This window comes from Bos javanicus, chromosome 28 (genome assembly GCF_032452875.1).
Source record: "Bos javanicus breed banteng chromosome 28, ARS-OSU_banteng_1.0, whole genome shotgun sequence".
NCBI lineage: Eukaryota > Metazoa > Chordata > Mammalia > Artiodactyla > Bovidae > Bos > Bos javanicus.
The window spans coordinates 9,354,599-9,378,560 of NC_083895.1; the positions used below are offsets into that span (position 1 = coordinate 9,354,599).

General features: G+C 43.1%; 1 protein-coding gene and 1 non-coding gene across 3 annotated transcripts; one reads left to right on the forward strand and one right to left on the reverse strand.

Moving 5' to 3' along the window:
• The first annotated feature begins 2,090 nt into the window (after window positions 1–2,090).
• TRNAG-CCC (transfer RNA glycine (anticodon CCC)) lies at window positions 2,091–2,163 on the forward strand. The gene has a single exon. It is a non-coding gene; the product is annotated as a tRNA-Gly (tRNA).
• A 2,149-nt stretch (window positions 2,164–4,312) lies between these two features.
• On the reverse strand, window positions 4,313–23,837 carry RBM34 (RNA binding motif protein 34). 2 transcript variants are annotated; one of them, XM_061404881.1, is made up of 11 exons: window positions 23,697–23,837; window positions 23,414–23,588; window positions 23,069–23,205; window positions 18,148–18,379; window positions 16,555–16,614; window positions 12,862–12,905; window positions 10,293–10,376; window positions 10,084–10,147; window positions 7,831–7,870; window positions 7,488–7,606; window positions 4,313–4,653 (listed from the first exon to the last, which is right to left on the reverse strand). In XM_061404881.1, exons 1-11 carry the CDS (start codon window positions 23,747–23,749, stop codon window positions 4,375–4,377), a joined length of 1,287 nt encoding a protein of 428 aa, XP_061260865.1. In that variant the 5' UTR covers window positions 23,750–23,837; the 3' UTR covers window positions 4,313–4,374. The 2 variants fall into 2 exon arrangements, with proteins under 2 accessions (XP_061260865.1, XP_061260866.1); XM_061404882.1 differs by lacking the exon at window positions 10,293–10,376.
• Between the last annotated feature and the right edge of the window lie 125 nt (window positions 23,838–23,962).

The window sequence follows — 23,962 nt, forward strand, 5'->3', positions numbered from 1 at the left end:
ACCGTCCAAGGGATTTTCCAGGCAAGAATACTGGAGTGGGTTGCCATTTTCTTCTCCAGGAGATCTTCCCGACCCAGGGATTGAACCCGGATCTCCCGCATTGTAGGCAGACGCTTTACCGTCTGTGTCGCCATGACCTCCATAGGGAAGCCCAGTGAAGGCTCTGGACACCGAAGCATGTGCACTTCCGAGGTTGGCAGTACTCTGTCTACTTAGGAATCAATGTGCCATGTGCACAGAGGGTGAGGTGTTCTGTCTTCTGTGAGGTGTTCAGGGAGGGAACAACAGAAGCTTTGAATTTGGGACTCTCCCATACCATTCCCTTGTGCGTGCTTCTCTTTCCCTTTGGCTGGTTTTGGTTTGTTCTTTTTTGGCTGCACAGCAAGGCTTGTGAAATCTTAGTTCCCTGACCAAAGGTTGAACCCTGGACTTCAGCAGTGGAAGTGCTGAGTCCTAACCACTGGACTACCAGGGAATTCCCTGGATGCATTTTATTTATATCCTTTTGCTGTAATAAAACTGTAATCATAACATGTTCTTGAGTTCTGTGATTCCTTATGGTGAACCTGAGAGGTAGTAGGAACCTCCAAAATACCAGCTGGCTGGTCAGAAGAGTGGCCTGGAGACACATCTCCCCCCATATTTGTGACTGGTGTATTCTCATACAGCAATCTTGTCATACAGCAATACTGTCCCCATAACACGAAGTCTGGCTTGACTCTAGGGTAGATGGTGTCAAGTTATTGTAGGGTACTTATGGAAACATTTAGCTGACATTCCTAACCTAGTCCAAGAGCTTGGGAAAGCCCTTTTGCTTGAGTGATAATGAATCTGTGCATGTGTGCGTGCTAAGTCACTTCGGTCATGTCTGACTTTGTGACCATATGAACCTTCCAGGCTCCTCTGTCTATGGGATTCTCCAGGCAAAGAGAGAGTACTGGACTGAGCTGCCATGCCCTCCTCCAGGGGATCTTCTGAACCCAGGGATCGAACCTGAGTCTCTTATGCCTCTTGCATTGGCAGGCTGTTTTTTTTACCACTTGCGCCACCTGGGAACCTGAGATCCTATAAGACTGGAAATCTGATCAAAGGTACATGTCTATTGCCCGGACTGGGGTGAGATGTGAAGGTGCATATATATCACAGCAAAGCAGATGACTGGTATCAGGGGATTGCTCACAACAGAAAAAAAGCTTTTCCTTGTATCATGCACACATACAGATTCTTCCTAGCCTTAACAGTGCACCTGTATCAGTTGATAGAGGTATGTCCTGAGCCACAGGTGGAACAGAAGACTTGTAAGGCCACACAGATGACCTGAGGCCTAGAACTTGACCCGGGGCAATCTGAGACTGTGTGTCTGTTACCTTATGGCACTAAGGAAAGAACATGCTGTTCCTTCTGTTGTGCATTGCAGAACGCCATGTAAGTGGGAGGTGATTGCTATAAGATAAACCAAGCAACCTGCTGATACAAAGAACAGTTAGTGCAACTCCTGTGCCTCGGAATCTCTCAACCACGCTACGGTTATTCACTTGTAAACCATCTATAAGCATAGAATCCTCAAACAGAAACAGACTGTAAATCCCTGAGGCATGTTGCTTGTAAGTGGTATTGTTACTGGGCTGTGGACTGACAGTGGATCATCACCAGTGTTGTAAACAGAATGAAAAGTATCAGAGGGCAACATGGGTAGTAAGGACTGGTATGGTCATGTGAGACTTGTGTGTCAGATAAATATACCTATGTCTGTACTGATCACTGAAAAATTAAAGACTATCACAGATCATAGTCAAAAAAGTGGGAAACCACTGATCTAGTCCAAGCCCCTTATTTTCCCAGTCAAGATATTTAGATAAAGAGGTTGAGGTTTGTCCAAGGTCATGCATATACAGCCAGAGAACTGGGTCAAGGATCAGATGTCCCTACACCCTAGTCCAGGGCTCCTTACATGAAAACCTAAACACCAACACTCTGTGTTAAGGACACTAAAATTATATAAATTTATATACACTAAAAAGCATATACAAAAGCATATATATATATATATATATATATATATATATACACTTATGAGAAACAAGCAAACTTCCCTGATGGTCCAGTGGCTAAGACTCTGCACTCCCAATGCAGGGAGCCCAGGTTCAACCCCTGGTCAGGAAACTAGATCCCACAAGCCACAACTAAGACCTGGCACCATCAAATATATAAATATTGAAAAACAAGGTTCAAAGTGCCATAGAAGATCCTAAGCATAAAACATCCAGTCTTTGGATACATGAAAATGGAGCTCTTTCTGCTTTCTACAGAGCTATGTTTTAAAGACCTATTTAGGTTTTACTTGTGCAATGCCTGAAAGACAACATTTTCAAAATGAGTAATAACTCACTGTCCGCCAATTCCCTTACCCACCTGTAAGGAATCAGTTGCATGTATCACAGATGAGCCTGCCTCAGATCAGCCCCCCTGGCTCATGCCCACTCCTCCCTCCAGGTCACAGCTTCAGCTTGCTAAGTCTTGTGAGCAGGGACACCAGCTATTATGTCATAAGGGTAAATCTCAACGGAATGCAATGCTATTCTGTCCCCTGGTTGAACTTTACACTTTGTGACTTCAGTACCATACGTTTTCAGAAAATTGTTTCCATGACTTTTTTAAACTTTTTTGGCCTGCGTGCCACACTGTGTGGCGTGTAGTCTTGGTTCCCTGACCAGAGGTCAAAACCTGCGCCCCCAGCATTGGAAGGTGGTCTTAACCCCTGGACCTCTGGTTTTTGTTGTTTTTTTAGTCACTCTGTAGCATACCAGGCTCCTCTGTCCTCCACTATCTCCCAGAGTTTGCTCAGATTCATGTCCACTGAGTCAGTGATGCTGTCTAACCATCTCATCCTCTGCCACCCTCTTCTCCTCTTGCCTTCTATCTTTCCCAGCATCTGAGTCTTTTCCAGTGAGTCAGCTCTTCACATCAGATGGCTTCCAGTTCAGAAAGTGAAAAGTTAAAGTGTTACTCGCTCAGTCATGTCTGACTCTGCAATCCCAAGGACTGTAGCCCACCAGGCTCCTCTGCCCTGGGATTCTCCAGGCAAGAATACAGGAATGGGTAGCCATTCCCCTCTCCAGGGGATCTTCCCTACCCAGGGATCAAAACCAGATCTCCTTACTGCAGGCAGATTCTTTACCTTGCCACCGAGGAAGTCCAACAGTCCTTAAAAATAGTTTCATTCTATTGGGTGACATTAAGTATCACAAGTTTTCCTGGGAGAATATTCTTCAAATTAAGAACCCACCTGCCAATGCAGGGGACACAGGTTTGATCCCTGCTCCAGGAGGATTGCATGTGTTGTGGGGCAACTAATCCCCTGTGCCACAACTGCTGAGTCCATGCGCCCTTTAGCCTGCGCACCACAACCCACTTGCTGCAACTAGAGAAAAGACCAGGACTCGGTGCAGCCAAAAATATATAAATAAAATTTAAAAAAAAATTGAAAAGTAAAAATCTGCCTTATAGCAGATTTACCAAGGACTGCAATAACCAATCTAATCACCAATTAAGAATAAGAAATCAGACCTACATTTGATATAAAATTCCTGTTTAGTTATTAGGTTGATGAAATAAAATTAAAACCTAGAACTCCACTTATCATAAGTACAAAAGAAAGGAAGAAAAATGACTAGCTATCATATACCGGCCCTCAAAACTTTACTTCTTAGGGATTATCATTTGACCTCAGATCAATCAGTATTCCCACTTTTATTTAGATATTTTGTCTAGGTACAATAAGTATTAAGGTTGTTTCATTTTTCTTTAAATTTACTCACTTTTAAATTTAGTCTCATCCCAAGTAATTCTTTGGACTGAAGAGCCTGGTGGGCTGCAGTCCATGGGGTCACTACAAGTCGGACAAGACTGAGCGACTTCACTTTCACTTTTTGCTTTCATGCATTGGAGAAGGAAATGGCAACCCACTCCAGTCTTCTTGCCTGGAAAATCCCAGGGATGGAGGAGCCTGGTGGGCTGCCATCTATGGGGTCGCACAGAGTCAGACACAACTGAAGCTACTTAGTAACAATAGCAACAAGTAATTCTTAAAAATGACAGGTATATTTGCAACATACGGTAAAATAATACATAACCACTAAAATTCTAAATGTTCACCCTACACTTAAAATCATCTCTCATACAATCAGCAGTATTACATGATGACTGAACTGCCTATATCTTAAAATAGTTGCTTCAAAGGTAGTATTACAACATGAATAACTGAAAAAGTGTCCGTGTTTCACATATATAAAAAATTCTGAAACTCAGTACATGGATTTATCACAATTTTATTACCAGTAGTCAGTGAGGGGGAAAAAAAAAAGCTTCAGGTTGTTACTTCTGCTTTTTCTGTGTCTTAGTTCGTCTACTTTTCTTCTGTCCTTTCTTTTTCTTCTTCATGAGAACAGCTTTTTCTCCAATAAACAAACCTTTAGAATTCTGTGCACTTTTTGAAGCAAAGTTAAGTCCCTGCTTAGGTTTAGTGACATTCTTCAAACTAAGATTTGAATTTTGTTTTAACTTTTCTTTATGGACAGAACGCATGACTCTGAGTTTTCTTCCCATCAGTTCAGAATTATTTAATTTCAGAGCAAGATGAACAGCATCTGTATTCTGTAATAAAAATCAATATATTAAATTTTACAGAAACTCTTCTGCAAAGAATCTAGCAAAATTACAACTTTTATGGATTAGAATAATTTTCAAGCTTGTGATTCAGAAACCCCTGTCGGGAATTCCCTGGCAGTTTAGTGGTTAGAATTCTGTGTTTCCACTGCAGGGGGCACAGGTTCCATCCCCTGTTGGGGAACAAAGATCCCACCGGTCTCAGTGTGGCCAAAGAAAGAAAAAGTAGAAACCCCGCTCACTTCCACAGGTAGGCAAGTCCAAGCCGCAGTGTTTCAGCAGCGGTGCTTGCAGTTTTAATCATGCACCCTCATGCGTTTCTCCCCAGGAAGCACTTAGGCTGTCTTGTCAAATGACCAGGTAAGCCCACAATCAAAGAGGCTTCATTTTTTCTCAATGTAAAATGAACTTTCAACTAAGGAGATGAATCCTAGGTGGGCTTTTAAACCAATGAAGCTCCTCCTCACGAGTCTCTTCCTGCAAAGCCCCGGCTGTACTGGTTGATGTGAGAACAGAGAACTCTATTACAATCCTCGAGATGTCAGACTAGATGCCTTCAGGGTGCCATTTAAACCCAAATACAGTTACTCTTTTATTCTAACTCAGTGTTAACAACTCTAAATATTCATGACGTGTTTGTTATAGGGGTTTACAAACTTATCAGCAGTCAGAAGACAGAGAGCAGAGACAGTGAGATTGTTACACCACAGTCATGGATGGAAGCATAAGAATGTGAGTCCCTTCCTTCAAACCCATCTGGCCCTACATACGAAGAGCCTTAAAAACAGTCACATGTCTTGATCTGGTTAGTGATGACCCACTGGAGAACTTTCCTAAAGAAGTAATCCAAAAATGGAGGCAAACATTTGAAGGAAAAAACAATCACTCCAATTTCATTATTATAGGGAAAAAGAGAAAACAGTACACATGTGTGACACTTGGGAAACACTAGGGAAAAGACAGTATAAATTATGTTACATGCCTCAATGGAGCATACTTACACAACAGAGAACATAAAGGCAGGTTACAGAACCTTATGTTCACAACATTAAGTATGACCACAAAAGGGCAGAGATAAAAACCGAGAGGACATATATGAAGGGGTGATCGTAGAGGGAAGAAAAACTTGAGTGCCTTTGGGTTGTTCGTGTAATTTTAGACACAAGATGCTAGTTAATATTTAGCGAACTAAATATAAATTGTGTAACAAAAACTAAAATTTTCTTCTAGCTGAGTGAAGAGTCCATTTTCTCCTTTTCCAGTAGGTAGAGATTTGGAGATTCAGTACCTTTAATGTTGTTGTTTAGTCACTAAGTTGTGTGTGACTCTTGGAGACCCCATGAACTGTAGCCCACCCGGCTCCTCTGTCCATGGGATTTCCCAGGCAAAATACTAGAGTGGGTTGCCATTTCCTTCTCCAGGGGATTTTCCCCAACCCAGGGATCGAACCTGCATCTCCTGCACAGGCAGGCAGATTCTTTCCTGCTGAGCCACCAGGGAAGCCCAATACTTTTAAAAACCAGCATCTAAAACATTATTTAATGAAACAACTGACAAAGGATTAATTTCCAAAATATACAAGCAGCTCATGCAGTTCAATACCAGAAAAACAACCCAATCAAAAAGTAAGCAGAAGACCTAGCACACACTTCTCCAAAGACATACAGATGGCTAATAAACGCATGAAAAGATGCTCAACATCGCTCACTATTAGAGAAATGCAAATCAAACTACAATGAGCTATCACCTCAACTGGTCAGAATGGTCATCATCAAAAAATCTACAAACAATAAATGTTGGACAGGGTGTGGAGAAACGGCAACCTTTTTGCATTGTTGGTGGGAATGTAAATTGATGCAGCCGCTATGGAGAACGATACGGAGATTCCTTGAAAAACTAGGAGTAAACCTACCATTTGACCCAACAATCCCACCACTGGGCATAAACCCTGAGGAAACCATAACTGAAAAAGACGCGTGTACCCTAATGTTCACTGCAGCACTATTTACAATAGCTAGGACAGGGAAGCAACCTAGATGTCCATCGACAGATGAATGGATAAAGGAGCTGTGGTACATATACACAGTGGAATATTACTCAGCCATAGAAAGAAAGCCATCTGAGTCGGTTTTAATGAGGTGGATTAAAATAGAGTCTATTATACAGGGTAAAGTAAGTCAGAAAGAGAAAAACAGAGTATATTAATGCATATATATGGAATCTAGAAAGACAGTACTGATGAACCTATTTGCAGGGCAGCAGTGGAGATGCAGACACAGAGAACAGAGTTACGGACACAGTGGGGGAAAGACAGGGCCTGAACTGACAGAGTAACATGGAAACATATTAACATATGTAAAATAGCCAGCCAGTGGGAATTCATTATATGACGCAGGGAGCACAAACTTGGTGCTCTGTGAAAACCTAAAGGGGTGGGATGGGGTGGGAGGTGGGAGTGAAGTTCAGGAAGGAGGGGACATATACACCTATGGCTGATTCATGTTGATGAATGGCAGAAACCAACAGAATACTGTAAAGCAATTATCCTCCAATTAAGAATAAATAAGAAAGATACAAAAGTCAAAATGAATGAATAAATAAAACATTATTTCATGACATTAATATGGAGAAACAACCAGGACATCTCATGGTTAGACGCATAATAGAGCACAGTAGGAACAGTGCTCTATTATGGCAGGTTATGAATTTACTCAAGGTGCAATTTGAGGGTGACAGTGAGAGTTATGGCTGAATGATGGGACAGCAGGGACAGCCTCCCCCAACACACTTCAAGGACGGTGACGCCACATTAATCTCCATACCTCAAAGAGCACATAGCCAAAGCCTCTGCCGACTCCAGTAACTTGATCCCGCACAATCCTCACGGCCACAACGTTCCCACAGGCCAAAAAGTGCTTCTCAACTGCAGATTCTTCAACTTCTAAAAACAGGTTCAACCAAAGGGGAAGTGAGGACTTGGAATCGCCTCAGGACGTTAGAGATGTTTAATTATACATCAAGGTAAGCACAGCCTCGCAGTAATTAGTCAAGTTACACTTCACATTTTTCAAAGTTAGTCTTAAAGCAAAACACTGAGTGACCACTCAGGTGATATCCGCATTACTTCAATGACAAACAGATAGCTTTTTATTTAAACGAACTTACTGTACGGGAGATTTCCCACAAATACGGATCTCTTGTCCCTCTGAAACACAAAATAAAAAAATCACGAAAGAGAAAACAGAAGTCACAATGAAGTCCACTCTTTCCCTCACCGCACATGTCTGACGGGGCTCCATCTCCTGATTCCCCTGCCTATCAGGGCCCTGTTGGATTTGGCTTCTGCCATCTTTCCCGCAGGAGTATGAGCCCCAGAGTGAGGAACTTCTGTTCACAGCTGGCACTGACAACATGGCAGTGCTCAAGGAAGGCCTGCTCCTTTGGAGGTGGGCACACTTTTTCTATAAAGGGCCAGAAAGCAAGTATTTTAGGCTTTGTGGGCCATGCAGTCTCTGCTGTACCCCTTGCCTCTGCTGTTAAAGCAAAATAACATGAAATTAATGGGCTTACCAGGTGGATCAGTAGTAAAGAATCCACCTGCCAATGCAAGAGACTTGGGTTTGATTCCTGGGTCAGAAAGATCCCCTGGAGGAGGAAATGGCAACTCACTCATGTTCTTGCCTGAAGAATCCCATGACAGAGGAGCTGGCGGGCTACAGTCCATGGGGTTGCAAAGAGTCGGACATGGCTGAGCACGTAATGGGTATGGTTTTGGAGCAATAAAACTTTATTCACAAAAACGGGGAGCAAACATTGGGCCCTCAGGCCAGTTCACTCTTTTGTGCCACGTCCACCATCAAAGCCAGGACGGTCAGCCAGGTCTTGGTCATTTCTCATCTAGCTACCCTGACGCCGATAGTAACACATTCTGTCTCTGCAGTGAGTTCTTACCAACTCATGCTTCATTCATTTCAAGAGACCCCAAGGAAAAGCTTCTGAACAAAACCCAGATTCCTCGACATGGCAGGCCAGGGTCATCATGACTGCCCTCCACATATTTCTCCAACAGCAACTCTGACTGTGGCCTGTCCTCACACTACCCACTAATAACTGTATCAAGCTCTTGGAACCCCCACAAAGGATTAGGTTTTGGTCCCACCGTTCACAGTGTTCAAAATTTTTTTGCCCATACAACACTGATAGGACACCTGTTCTCCAGGAAACCCTCCTTTGTCCCTTCTTGCTGGCAACCTCCCACACTGAGTGGCCCAATCCTGAGCTGACGTTTATGACAATTTATCATAAAACAGTGCCATGGTCAGCCCATCTGCTCACCTTTACGTTGCGAACTTCTAGACAACTGAGACTGTGTCTCAGCACTAACATCTGACACAGAGCAGGGACTAAACACTATTAATGAGCAATGTAACTCGAGACCTTAGTCTATAAATAGGGTGCTGGCTCCAATGCTCTTTAATATTTCTTTCAGCCACACTCTCTAGGATTATTGGATCTGATGTAGGAGTGGGAACCACTTTCTTTTTTTTTTTAAATTAATTAATTTATTTTAATTGGAGGCTAACTACTTTACAATACTGTAGTGGTTTTGCCATACACTGGCATGGATCAGCCACGGGTGCACATGTGTTCCCCATCCTGAATCCCCCTCCCACTTCCCTCCCCATCCCATCCCATCCGAGTCCTCCCAGTGCACCAGCCCCGAGCACCCTGTCTCATGCATTGAACCTGGACTGGCGATCCATTTCACATATGGTAATATACATGTTTCAATGCTATTCTCTCAATCATCCTGCCCTCGCCTTCTTCCCCCGAGTCCAGAAGTCTGGGGAACCACTTTCTTGAAGCTAATGCTGACTTGGACTTCCCTGGTAGTCCAATGGTTAAGACTATGCTTCCAATGTAGGGAGCGCAGGTTCAATCCCTGGTTTGGGGAACTAAGATCCTACAGGCCGCATGGCACAACCAAAAAGAAAATAAAAGTCAAAAGCTAGAGGCTTCCCAGGTGGTTTAGTGGTAAATAATCCACCTGCCAATGCAGGAGACATGGGTTCAATCCCTGGCTTGAGAAGATCCCCTGGAGGAGAAGTGGCAACCCAGTCCAGGATTCTTGCCTGGGAAATCCCATGGACAGAGGAGCCTGGCGGACTACAGTCCCTGGGGTTACAAAGAGGTAGACATGACTGAAGTGACTGAGCACAAGCAAGGATGAGCAATGCTGACTTAAGCCCTCGCCTGCCCCAGGCGCCCAGGCGGAGACCACAGAGGGCAGAGGCGGCTTCCTCTAATTCCCTCATGCTCCCGGCTAATCCAACTCTTCTCCCAGCACAAGCTCAGAAGAAAATGTTCTTCTCTACACTACTGCAGCGAAATTCTTCAGACAGTGCAAACACTACTTACGGAGGAGGTCTCAGTTGCAAGATCCACTCTAACACGAAATCCTTCTGCAAATTGGGCCCCATTTCTGTTATAAATATGAAGGGAAAATGGCTGTTAAAAACAGGCACTGAACTACTGGGGTAATTAATCTGAAGTGAACCCAAAGAATAAAGACAGCATGGACTCATACGTAGAATAATTTTGTTCAAACATCAAAGAGACGAAATTACCTTTCCAGTGCTTTTGTAGCAGCACTCTCATCCTTAAACACAACATAAGCATTAATATTTTTCTGATCGGGATGAATTTTACGCCTACATAAAAAAAAAAAAAAGACTGTAAAATTTGCTAATCCCAAAGTCACTAAAATAAATACAGCTCGTTTTACACTCTCATTCAACACCTATGACAAGAATTTCTGGGAGGATTTTCATAAATTCTTTTCATAAACATTTAGTAATAACCCCCAAAATAACACACAACATGTACAGATAGTGGTGAAACACGCGACCTCCGCCCTCTTCCCAGTCATCACAGTGGGCAAGCAGAAGACTGCCCCAGGCGACCCCACCACATGACCAACGGTCCCCTTAACTGCACCTCTGTATCTCACACACACATAAACGGGAAAAACAACTTGCTTTTTTCTTTTTACTGTAAAATAAAAACTACACAAACCTGTAAACGTGCACAGCTAAGGAAATTATTAACAGGGTAGTACCCAAATAGCAAAGCACTCCAGTATTCTTGCCTGGAGAATCCCATGGACAGAGGAGGCTGGCAGGCTATAGTCCATGGGGGTTGCAGAGTTGGACACGACTGAAGCAACGTGGCACTTAGCACCCTTGTAGCCTGTCCGTGGCCCCAACAACTGCAGCCCCTCCGCTCCTTCAAAGGCAACCACCACTCCCACCTTTATAGGAACTACTTCCCTGCATGTCTATGTGGTTTTACCACCGAGGTGTCTACCCCGAGACATACTTGGGTCTTGTTCAGTTTTCCACTTGAAAAGTCTTTAGAATCCTGTTTAACCTGATTCCCCATTTATCTATCTTATAGTTTGACCTAAAGAATTTCCCTGGAAAAAACTGGCCAGCCAACAGCAATCATGAGGCACCTCTGATTTGAAGATGCATTCTGGCAGAGGAAGGAGAGATCAAATTGCCAACATCCACTGGATCATCAAAAAGCAGGAGAGTTCCAGAAAAACATCTATTTCTGCTTTACTGAATGTGCCAAAGCCTTTGACTGTGTGGATCACAATAAACTGTGGAAAATTCTGAAAGAGATGGGAATACCAGAACACCTGACCTGCCTCTTGAGAAACCTATATGCAGGTCAGGAAGCAACAGTTAGAACTGGACATGGAACAACAGATTGGTTCCAAATAGGAAAAGGAGTACGTCAAGACTATATATTGTCACCCTGCTTATTTAACTTCTATGCAGAGTATATCATGAGAAATGCTGGGCTGGAAGAAGCACAAGCTGGAATCAAGATTGCCGGGAGAAATATCAATAACCTCAGATATGCAGATGACACCACCTTTATGGCAGAAAGTGAAGAGGAACTAAAGAGCCTTTTGATGAAAGTGAAAGAGGAGAGTGAAAAAGTTGGCTTAAAGCTCAACATTCAGAAAACGAAGATCATGGCATCCGGTCCCATCACTTCATGGGAAATAGATGGGGAAACAGTGGAAACAGAAACAGTGTCAGACTTTATTTTTCTGGGCTCCAAAATCACTACAGATGGTGACTGCAGCCATGAAATTAAAAGATGCTTACTCCTTGGAAGGAAAGTTATGATCAACCTAGATAGCATATTCAAAAGCAGAGACGTTACTTTGCCCACAAAGGTCTATCTGGTCAAGGCTATGGTTTTTCCAGTGGTCATGTGGATGTGAGAGTTGGACTGTGAAGAAAGCTGAGCGCCAAAGAATTGATGCTTTTGAACTGTGGTGATGGAGAAGACTCTTGAGAGTCCCTTGGACTGCAAGGAGATCCAACCAGTCCATTCTGAAGGAGATCAGCCCAGGGATTTCTTTGGAAGGAATGATGCTAAGGCTGAAACTCCAGTACTTTGGCCACCTCATGTGAAGAGCTGACTCATTGGAAAAGACTCTGATGCTGGGAGGGATTGGGGGCAGGAGGAGAAGGGGACGACAGAAGATGAGATGGCTGGATGGCATCACTGACTGGATGGACGTGAGTTTGAGTGAACTCCGGGAGTTGGTGATGGACAGGGAGGCCTGGTGTGCTGTGATTCATGGGGTCGCAAAGAGTCGGACACAACTGAATGAGTGAACTAAAATGAACTGAACTTTGAGCTTAAAAATGTTAAGGTAAAGGAAATGTTAAGGTAATGTTAAGGTAAAAATGTTAAGGTAATGTTAAGGTAAAAATGTTAAGGTAAATGTTAAGGTAAAAATGTTAAGGTAAATGTTAAGGTAAAGGTGTGCCTTAGAACTGATGAAATGTGATACTTGTGATTTATAATAGAATATTTAGATGCAAAACTTTCTTATTCTCTTCACCCAGTAAGTCTGATTAAACGTCTCTGAAATTTCTCATTTCTCGTGGCACATTTTAAGTCATTCTGCAATTCTTTCTGTGACTCTACAGCTTACATTGAGGCTTGAAGACAAACTCCTGACAAATTTATGTTATTACAGACATCAGAAACGATAAACCATGATGGTTCATCCAAATATACACATTTGTGAGGTTAAGAAATTATCTCATTTTTCACCAAAATGGAAGAGAATTTACAAGTACTCCCTTTCTCTAATTATAAACTTACTTTATTGCTGCCAACTTTTTGGACAAAGTTCCCTCTGCTGGAATCTTTAAGAGAAAAAAAAAAAGTATTACAGGAAAGTCATCATTTGACATTATTTCAAAATAACTATATTTTAATTAATCGAATTATAAATACCTAACTCTGATATGGAATAAAAATGAAGGAAATACTGAACCAGAAACAACTGTCCTAGTGCCGTATGAATGGGGCCTTGTGGCTGAGGACAAACATTCCCAGCGACAGCGCCGCATTCAGATTTCACAGGCAGCGACTCTCCAACTAGGCGGGAATAACGGATGACTCGAAGGGGTTGCTGGCATATGAGGAGACGATGTTGCTGAAGACACATGTGAAGAGTGTTAAGGAAAACTGTTTTATAAAATGGGCATGGAAAAAAGGGACACTTCTAAGTTGACATTTTATTGAATATGCTGCTGCTGCTGCTGCTGCTACTAAGTCACTTCAGTGGTGTCTGACTCTGTGCGACCCCATAGACGGCAGCCCACCAGGCTCCCCCATCCATGGGATTCTCCAGGCAAGAACACTGGAGTGGCTTGCCATTTCCTTCTCCAATGCGTGAAAGTGAAAAGTGAAAGTGAAGTTGCTCAGTCGTGTCCGACTCTCCGAGAACTCATGGAGTGCAGCCTACCAGGCTCCTCCACCCATGGGATTTTCCAGGCAAGAGTACTGGAGTGGGGTCCCATTGCCTTCTCCGATTGAATATGCTATCTTCACTCATATCTCTCTGAGTTTATATATGCCAACTGGCAAAAACAAAACCCTTCAGTATCTGTCCTCGGACAAACAATGGAATCTCCCTTTTTTCAGGATCATGCTATTTTCAGTCATATACAGTACCTAAGAGTGATGGGAACGGGTAGGGAAAACTTTATGGAGAAGGTGGAAATTCAAGTCAACAATGGTGACTAACAGCAATGTGCCAAATACCGCCAGGTACTGTGAACAGGAAGGTCAAAAGATGCAAATTGCCAAGTTCACAGTCCAGGGGTATCTGTAAACACCAATCTCATTTAGGGCAGTCACTATACACCTCCTCTGGAAAACCAGTCTTTTAGTCATTTGATAGTTTACATACTAAAAGTAAGAAACTGAACTACTACTTCTTAGTCTGCCTTGCTCAAGCTAACAAATGATAAAGTTCTCAGAATACAGACAGAAACATAGTCCAAGACATGCAAAACGCCCACACGAATAATCAACATGTGAATGCCAGGCATCAAAACTCGTCCCCTAGGTGCTTTCTAGGCGCTCTCAAGGACCTGTGCCCTGCTACTAAAGATGAGAATGAATAGACATAGCATAAGACGATAAATTACAAAAAGGATTCAGAGGAAGAAAAATACCACTTGATGTTACAAAGCATCAAAAAGCCTTGAATAAGTGACATCTTAAGTGCCTTCTGTAAAATACATATTATCTTGATGAGCAAAATGAGAGTTTAAGGATTCCCAGAATATACACAGTGAAATACTACTCAGCCATAAAAAAGAAGGAAATCTTGCCATTTGCGACACCATCGATACATGCTGAGGGTATGCTAAGGGAAATAAAGACCAATACCCTATGATGTCACTTATTCATGCATCTAAAAACCAAAACAGGGAATTCCCTGGTAGTCCAGTGGTTAGCAACTCCGTGCTCTCACTGCCGAGGGCCCAGATTTGATCCCTGGTTGGGAAACTAAAATCCTACAAGCCTCACAATGTGACCAGATAAAAAAACAAAATAAAACTCAAGAGATACAGAGAACAGATTGGTGGTGACCCAGAGAGAAGGGGGTGGAGAGTGGGCAAAACGAGTGAAGGGGCTCAAGTGCACAGTGACGGATGCTGACTAGACCCATGGCGGTGACCATGCTGTAGTGTGAACAAACGCTGGACTGTTACACTGAACGCCTGAAATTAATATAATGTTACATACCAATTTTACCTAAGTTAAAAAAACAAAGAACTGAGCAAAAGGATGTGGGTGGGAAGGCCCACGTGTTGATCTGCTACAAGCGCAGCGCCCAGGCTGCAGGACAGTCACGTGTGGAAGAGCGCAGGGCCCCAGGGCCGCCCTGCACAGACCGTCAGGATGTCGGGAAGAACAAACAGCTAGAAAAATGACAAGATTTTAGGCACCTCCATACGTATTTGATGTGAACCGGTGTAGGTGCTGGTGACCCAGCGGGCAGCTGGGCTCAGTCTGGTGGCACAGAGGAGCAACATCACAATGTCCCAGCCGCCTCCTAAGGACTACAGTGAGGTGCCGGCCGCCAGAGGGCGGACGGCAGGGTCACCTGATGCACCAGTAATCCATGGATACGAAGAATCAGGGCTGGCTCCTCAAGGAGAACACCAAGCCAAGGCAGGGGTGTGTGTAATGTTCATGGGGAGGGAGGTGGAGGAGAGAGATTTCAGGTTAGGAGCTCCAGGAAGAAGTGCTTCAGGAAGATTAAGTAGACAGAGGTGTGTTGGCTACATGTGAGGCAGACAAAGCAGGAACTGTAACAGGCCTTTGCAACTATTTTGGCCAGAAGTGAAAACTTAAGTGGGACAATGCAAAAAGAAAGGAATGACTCATCTTCAGAAGAAACCACAGTTGAAAAGCAGGCAGGGATGACAAGCAACAGGCTGGATGGGCTAAAGAGTCCAAGGCTGGCAGTCTGAGCGGTACTAAAGAACAGGTAATCAGTAGATGGCATAGGATAGGGTTGTGGATCGATACAGGTAAGGTGAGCACAGAGGGGCTGGCAGGACAACCCTGTGGATGTGTCAGGCAAGGATCTGATATGAGGAAGCAGGACTCAAGAAGGGCTGACAGAAGACACATGTGATAAACGGAAGAATCTAAAACCGTGATAGTAATTATGGAGACTGTGCCAAAACCTTAAGGTCTACTTTTAGAGAAGTGGGCAGTTTTGCCTGCTGGGGACGTTTGGCAATTGGTTGTTACGACTTGGGTGGGAAGGATGCTACCGGCACCTAGTGGACAGAGGCCAGGGATGCTGCATTACAAAGGTCAGTGTCCAACAACACACAACTATCCAGCATCAAATGTCAATGGTCTCACGGCTGAGAAACCCCATTTTAGAGAGTCACGTTGAGAAAGAGCAGTTTGAAACAAGGAATAAACATTTCTTACATTCTAATACATATTAATTGTATTTTAAAAAACCTATGAATGATGCTTCTTCATGCTCCAAGGAGCATGGCTGTAACTGGTCTACAGAGCACTCAATTGGTGAAATCAGATACCATTTGCTTCCATACAGTTTTAACATTAAACTGATTAAACATACTTTATCCTTCTATGTCAGAGCATAAGCACTGCTCTCCAGAGTCAAGCAAACCCTCCATATGAACAGCTGTGATTCCAGAAATGCTACTCAATAGGTTGAACATCTCCACCTGTTCAACTGACTCACAAACAAAAGTCACAGATCCACCCTCCAAAATATACTTAGGAAGGATATCATTTTACTATGTGAACTCATTAAATTACCTAACCAAGTCCAGGGGTCAGTAATAGACAGCAGGTGTGACTCTGCTTTGGCGCTACATTTGAGCCTGTTGGTTCTAAAGGTTAAAGTCAAGGGCTCCTTCATCTCACTAAAACCAACACATGAAAACGTCTGATTTACATGCAATACATTATTAGATGATGTACTTTCAAGGAAGGAAAACATACCAGAGAACGAAATCGTACAGATTCTATCTGTCCATACTCTTTAAAAAATGACTTCAGCTTCTAAAAAAGAGAAAAAAAAAGATATATATATTTTAGTCCATTTTAAGAACATCAAGTAAGTACCACAAAACAGAATTAAGTAAAATGGTTGGATAATCTTTTCCTGCCACGTTTCAAGAATATTTCAGGAAAAGTAAGTAACTATTCAGTTAGAAGACAAAAGTTTTTAAGTAACTATTCAGTTAGAAGACAAAAGTTTTTACTGAAACTTATGTAAAAAAAAAACAACAACACACGATTCATGTTACTATCCCTGAAATACACATTTCTGCCTTTCAATCTTTCAAAATCTTTTACTACATGTAAACTAGTACTGTATGCTCCATAGATTCTGTCATCTTTTCACACTGGCTTATTTAAACCAGAAATGGGTTTTAAGGATGCTTATGTCACTATGGGAAATTTCCCAACTGTCTGGAACCGAGACCATCAGATTCAAGAAAAATCTTTGGGTGAATTATATACATTATGCTTATGACTGGCTCAGGATGTGATGAATGTGTATATTTGACAGCTCACACAATAATGTCTATAAGCAACTTTAATTCAAAAATAACTTATTAAACATGTAAAGCTCCACAAACACTCCCCTCCCTTGAGCCCTTATAATCTAACATGAAGATAAGTAACCAAACCAAAACTATCCTACTACGGAAAATGGCTTATCTTCTACAAAATAATCACCCATCAAAAGCTAGGAGACAAAAGGTCAAAGGGGAAAGGGAAAACCCAGAAAGTAAGCTTCTTGTACTGTTTTAAGAAAGTGGAACTGAAATTGTTCCTTAAAAGATAAGCAGGATTTTGACCCAAGGGATTGCCATCAGGGTGACTATCACATGAACACACAGAAAGAAAAGGGCGTGTCTTGGTTGATCGAACTCCAGGTAATGGAGGGAACTTAGGAAGGATGGATTCATTTTCATGACAAATATTTATCAAGCCTCTACTACACATCAGGCACTGTTTCAAGTGCTAGTGACAGAGACGTGAAGAAGAAAAATACACATCCCTGCACACACCGTGCTGCTGTTCTCGTGGCATGTAACAGAAGAGAAAGCTGGAGGAAAAAACCAGAGAAGACCACTGCGACAGTTCAGATAAGATTTGCAAAAGCCCGAATTAGAGCAGAGACTCTGGGAATGGAAAGGAGCAGGTGGATGCTGGAATGAATCTATCAAATGATTTATATAGTCATTTATAATGAAATTATGTATTAATGACTTATTAATTATGTACTTATTCAATAAAGTGATATCAATGGCCTTCCTGGGCGGCTCAGACGGTAAAGAACCTGCCTGCAATGTGGGAGACTTGGGTTCAATCCCTGGATTGAGAAGATTCCCTGGAGGAGGAAATGGCAACCCTCTCCAGTATTCTTGCCTGGAAAATCCCACAGACAGAGGAACCTGGTGGACTGCAGCCCATGGGTTTGCAAAGTCGGACATGACTGAGCAACTAACACACAAACACAAAAACAAAATTATGAATTAGTAATTTCTCTGCATGTTTATAATTCACAGACTATACACTCACCTTCTTATTACAGGTGACAGGCAAATTCCCAACAAACACAGTTCTCTCATTCTTTAATCTCTCTTCTTCTTGGTTGATTTGAATTTTCTTTCTTTGATTTACAACTGTCTCTTCTACATCATCAAGTAATTCTTTATTTGCAACTGTAACACCAGGTTGAGAATTTTTCCTTTTCTGCCCTTGTTTCTGGTGAATTTCTTCTTCTAAATCAGCACTTGCTAAAGCATCTTCCCTTTTTAAGCCAAAAAAAAAAAGAGGGCATGGAAGTCAGGTCTAGCATTTGGCAAAGCACAGATTAGGAATGCTTCCCACCTCCTGGCTTTCCTATAAACTTACCATTCATAATCTACATTTAAATAGCATTATCAAAATGTGACTCATATCTTTAGGAAACTCAAGAATTAGCAAAAGGTCAATTTCTGAAGAGAGTTTAAAACTGCCAACTAATTAAGCAACAAAAGTTCACTCAAACAAAAGCTGGTTCACTTGAAGTTCTTGGGGATTTAGTTTACCTGCTGCTGCTGCTGCGTTGCTTCAGTTGTGTCCGACTCTGTGCGACCCCATAGATGGCAGCCCACCAGGCTCCCCCGTCCCTGGGATTCTCCAGGCAAGAACACTGGAGTGGGTTGCCATTTCCTTCTCCAGTGCATGAAAGTGAAAAGTGAAAGTGAAGTCGCTCAGTTGTGTCCGACTCTTAGCGACCCCATGGACTGTAGCCTACCAGGCTCCTCCATCCATGGGATTTTCCAGGCAAGAGTACTGGAGTGGGGTGCCATTGCCTTCTCCGAGTTTACCTTCTACCAGTGCCTAATTTTATTCTCTGCTCTAGAATTCTAGAGTTACTGCAGCACTCCCAGGGGCTCTATTAAGGTTAACAGACCAGCAAAGTATTTAACTTTGTAAAACCAATCTGACTAACAGAAGAGACCAGATTTCCTACTGCAATATTTAAAGGACTGCTTATCAAAATTATTGGCTTGGCCAAAAAGGTCATTTGGGTCTTTCCATAAGATGTTATAGAAAAACCTGAATGAACTTTTTGGCCAACCCAATAAATTCTGCCAGTATTGTAAAGTATCAGTGCACTTGGATAAGCACACCAGTCCAGAAAGAGAACTGGACCAGGAACTTAGGAGTGAGGGGGGAGAAGGAGTAGTAGGCATCATCAAACTCATTCATTCATTCGCTCAATAAATATTTACTACTCAGTTCTAGCCTCTGAGGATACAAAGATAAGCAGACCATTAAAAGCTTTTAACAGTCTAGTCTCTGAGGAGACAGGCAAGCTTCACCATAAAATAGTAACATGTGTAATACCTGGTGTAGAAACATAAAAGAAACAAGAGACATTCTCAGAGGAGGAAAGGCAGTATACAGCATGTGGTCAGTCCTCAGTGAATGATGACCATTATCATCCCTCCACTAGACCACAATTTCCACTAAGGAGAGGGTATATGCCTAGTTTTCCCATTTACTATGGCATTTAAAGTACCTAGCAGGAGTGAGATGAAATGAGACGCAACAGTAAGGTAGGAACCAGATCAAGAAGGACCATGCCTGTTATGCAAAAGTGCTTAGATTTTATCCCACAGAAGACAAGGAGCTCGTGAAGACCCTGAAGGTGCCTGAAAAAGGTCATTTAGCAGCAGCTGCTGTTCAGTCACTCAGTCATGTCGACTCTTTGGGACCCCATGGACTGCAGCATGCCAGGAGGTCTCCCTGTCCTTTACTGTCTCCTGGAGTTTGCTTAAATTCATGTGCACTGAGTCGATGATGCCATCTGAACATCTCATTCTCTGTCGTGCCCTTCTCCTCCTGCCTTCAATCTTTCCCAGCATCAGGGTCTTTTCCAATGAATCGGTTCTTTTCATCAGGTAACCAAAGTATTGGAGCTTCAGCGTCAGTCCTTCCAATGAACACCCAGGACTGATTTTCCTTTAGGATGGACTGTTTGGATCTCCTTGCAGTCCAAGGGACTCTCAAGAGTCTTTTCCAGCACCACAGTTTGAAAGCATCAATTCTTCAGCACACAGCCTTCTCTATGGTCCAACTCTCACATCTGCACATGACTGCTGGAAACACCATAGCTTTGACTAAAGCAGAGCAAAGTGATGTCTGATTTTTAATACGTTATCTACATTTATCATAACTTTTCTTCCAAGGGGCAGTTGTCTTTTAATTTCATGGCTGCAGTCACGTCTGCAGTGATTTTGAAGCCCAAGAAAAAAAAGTCTGTCACTGGTTCCACTTTCCCCCATCTATTTGCCATGAAGTGACGGGACCAGATGCCACGATCTTGGTTTTTTGAATACTAAGGTTTAAGCGAGCTTTTTCACTCTGCTCTTTCACCCTCATCAAGAGGCTCTTTAGTTCCTCTTCACTTTCTGCCATTTGAGTGGTATCTGCATATCTGAGGTTGCATATTCTGCATATTTCTCCCAACAGTCTTGCTTCCAGCTTGTGATTCATTCAGCCTGGCATTTCACATTATGGGCAGCAGAGCAGAAGATAGTTATGAATGTGGCAAGGCTGGGTAAGGGAGACCAGTAAAGAGACAGTTACAACTGCAGGCATCTCAGAAGACAACAAACTCACCAGAGCAAGAGAGGTGGTGGAAAGGGAAATCACATTATAAGAGATAATTAAAAGACAGCATCATTAGGACTTGAGAAACGTAGGGAAAAGAAAGAGTCTAAGATGACTCCCAAGTCACAGGCTCAGGCAACTGGAAGGCTGATGGCACCACTCATGCAGAGGAACAGGTATGATGAGTATAATGAGATCAGTTTGAAGCATCCTGAATTTGATGTGTATATGAATAAGCCGATGGGCAGCAGAGCATTGCATGATAGGACACTGCCAAAGAATTGATGCTTTGGAACTGTGGTGCTGGAGAAGACTCTTGAGAATCCCTTGGATTGCAAGGATCCAGTCCATCCTAAAGGAAATCAACTCTGAATATTCATTGAAAGGGCTGATGCTGAGGCTGAAGCTCCAACATACTGGCCATCTGATGCAAAGAGCCGACTCACTGGAAAAGACCCTGGTGCTTGGAAAGAGTGAGGGCAGGAGGGGATGACAGAGGACGAGATGATGGATGGCATTAACAACTCAATGAACATGAATTTGAGCAAACTCTGGAAGATGGTGAAAGACAGGGAAGCCGGCGTGCTGTAGTCCGCGAGGCTGCAAAGAGTCTGACACGACTGAGCAACTGAACAACAAGAACAATCAACAGGCTGACAAACAGATATACAGGCTTACAGATCAAGCAACAGAGATCAGGGGATTACCCTGACGGTCCAGTGGGCTTCCCTCATGGTTCAGACAATAAAAAATCTGCTCTCAATGTGGGAGACCTGGGTTCGATCCCTGGGCTGGGAAGATCCCTTGGAGAAGGAAATGGCAACCCACTCCAGTATTCTCGCCTGGAAAATCCCATGGACAGAGGAGCCTGGAGGATTACAGTCCACGAAGTCGCGAGAAGTTGGACACGTCTGAGCAACTAACACTTTCACTTTCACCAGTGGCTAAGATTCTGCGCTCCCAAGGCAGGGGGCCCGTTTTCCATCCCTGGTCAGGGAATTTTATCCCACGTGCTGCAACTAAAAGATCCCTCGTGTCACAACTAAGACCTGGCACAGGCGAATAAATCTATGTTTTAGAAAGAGACAGTGAGATCAGAATGCTAGAGCCACACAGACTGGGAGACTGCCCAGATTGATGGGTATAAAAAAGAATTATGAGATGACCAAGAACAGAATCCTGAGCGAAATGAACATTTAAGGAACAGTCAGAAGGAAAGGTGCCTGAGACAACAGTGAGAAGGAACAGACAGAGAACTGGAAACTCAGAAGAGGTTGACACCAAAGAATGCAATAGCTTCAAGAAGAATGGCAACCACATGACATGTAAAAGAGAGGGCTACAGTTAGAGGCAGTGCTCCCTATTAAATGTGGCACCTAGGTCAGAACGGCTTCCCTGAGCACTGTTTCAGAAGTATGGTCAGATCAAATAAAAAATTAACAACCAGAGTGCCAGTGTGTGGAAGGGAAGATAGATCAAGAAAAGGAAGAGAGAGCAAGTGGAGATTTCTTTTTCTAAAAGCTCAATGATGAAAGAAAGATTTGGGGGTCACATATGCCTGTGGACAGTTGGATTTCTTTAAGATGAGAATCTTTAAGACAATCTTGAGTGGACAGATCAAAGATACAGGAAAAAAGCAGAAATGGATATAGGTATCTGATGGCATAACCTCTGAGAAGACAGAAGAGGTACGTGATATATAAACAGTACAGGTGACTGCAGTAATCTTGGACAGGGAGTAAGACACCCTTCTCTGAAAGCGGAAGAAACTAAAAACGTGATAGCTGCAATCAGGAGGAGGAGGAAAGGAAGCAATTCACAACTGTTAGCAATTCATGACTCTCAGAATAGCTAACAAGACCACCTGCCAACAGAGAACAGAGATATAAAGAGTGTGAAGAGAGTGGTCTAGAGACTGAGGAAAGTTAACTAGAAACGTATAGTGTTTAAAAAATAAACTGTTTAAAAAAAAATTGAGCTAATGGAGGAATCTGATCTCTGAATAAGTTTTAGAAAACCAAACTCATCTTTTATATACACGAAGTAATATTTATAGATGAAATCTAAGTCTTAGGTTTGCTTCCAAACAATGAGGAAGATATGAACAGGATAAAGATGAAACAAGCTTTGCCAAGTATTAATTACTGCTGATGCTGGGTACATGGGGTTCCTTACTCTTCAATTTTTGAATATGTATGGGACTTAACATAATAAAAAAATTTTAAAGAGAACTATCAAGTGAGAAAAAAAACTAAAATGAATATTACCAGTGTAAGAATCTCAATTTCGTTACCATCTGATTTCTTTCCCATCAACTTAAAAGAATTTTACCAACCTGTTTGCCAACTTCTTCTCTGCATCAGAAAGTTTCTTCTTCACTTTCATTTTTTTGGCAGGTTCTTGCAAAAGTGGCCTTTGGATTTGGGGTGAACTTTCTTCCTCCTCATCTCGTTTCCTTTTTTTGATGGCTTCCTTTTAAAAGTTTAAAGTTATGTTTGAGACCTCATCACTTACTGGTCTTTCAAAGTAGCATCTTTTCTCTCTCACTGGTATATCCAGTAATGAAAGGTTACTGAAAATTGATCATATCTGCCCCAGTTTACAAAGCATCCCCTGCAAGGTAGGTTGCTTGTTTTAAGTTGTTTTAATGGGCCACTCGTAGTAGAACGCAATGACTTACTTTAGGCACAGGCACGTACACGGGTTGAAGCTGAGGGTTCACAGAGCCGAAGAGGGAAGCCAGTCGACCGGTACTACCCCTGGAGGGTTGCTTGCCGCGGAATAAACTATTGGCGACTTGTCCCACCTCATAGTCTCCTTCCAGATTCCCACAAGCGCCGTCGTCCGGGTTCTGTCTAGACACGGACGCCAGAGACTCAACGACATGATTCCACGCACCACCCCTCGCGTCCCAAGCTCCCGAACGCATTCCCGCCCAGGCAGACAAGCCACGAGCCACTCACCCCTCCTGCGCACTCTGCTTTTTCTCACTTTTGTTCTTCCCTTCCAGGGCCATTCTTCACCTAAAAGCCTCCCAGCCCGCCGCAACAGCACGTGAACCCGCACTTCCGGGTCTCGGCCGCTCGGCTCTCGGAGCCACGCCCCTTCCGCCCCAGGAGTCTCTGTGGACGCGCTAGGGGTGGAGACAGCAGGCGAAGGGGCGGAGATAGCGGATGAGGGCGGACACAGCGAGCCTGCCGGTCGAAGCCAGACTTTCGAATCGGTTCGC

What these genes read in the sequence shown, in the direction of transcription:
- RBM34 (XM_061404881.1), bottom strand. Translation starts at nt 23,749, where the DNA reads ATGGCCCTGGAAGGGAAGAACAAAAGTGAGAAAAAGCAGAGTGCGCAG. An exon ending in AAGCAGAGTGCGCAGGAGGG is followed by an intron (nt 23,589 to 23,696) that starts GTGAGTGGCTCG and finishes GTCCGTGTCTAG; the next exon opens with ACAGAACCCGGACGACGGCG. An exon ending in GCTACAAAAGCACTGGAAAG is followed by an intron (nt 10,148 to 10,292) that starts GTAATTTCGTCT and finishes TATTTATAACAG; the next exon opens with AAATGGGGCCCAATTTGCAG.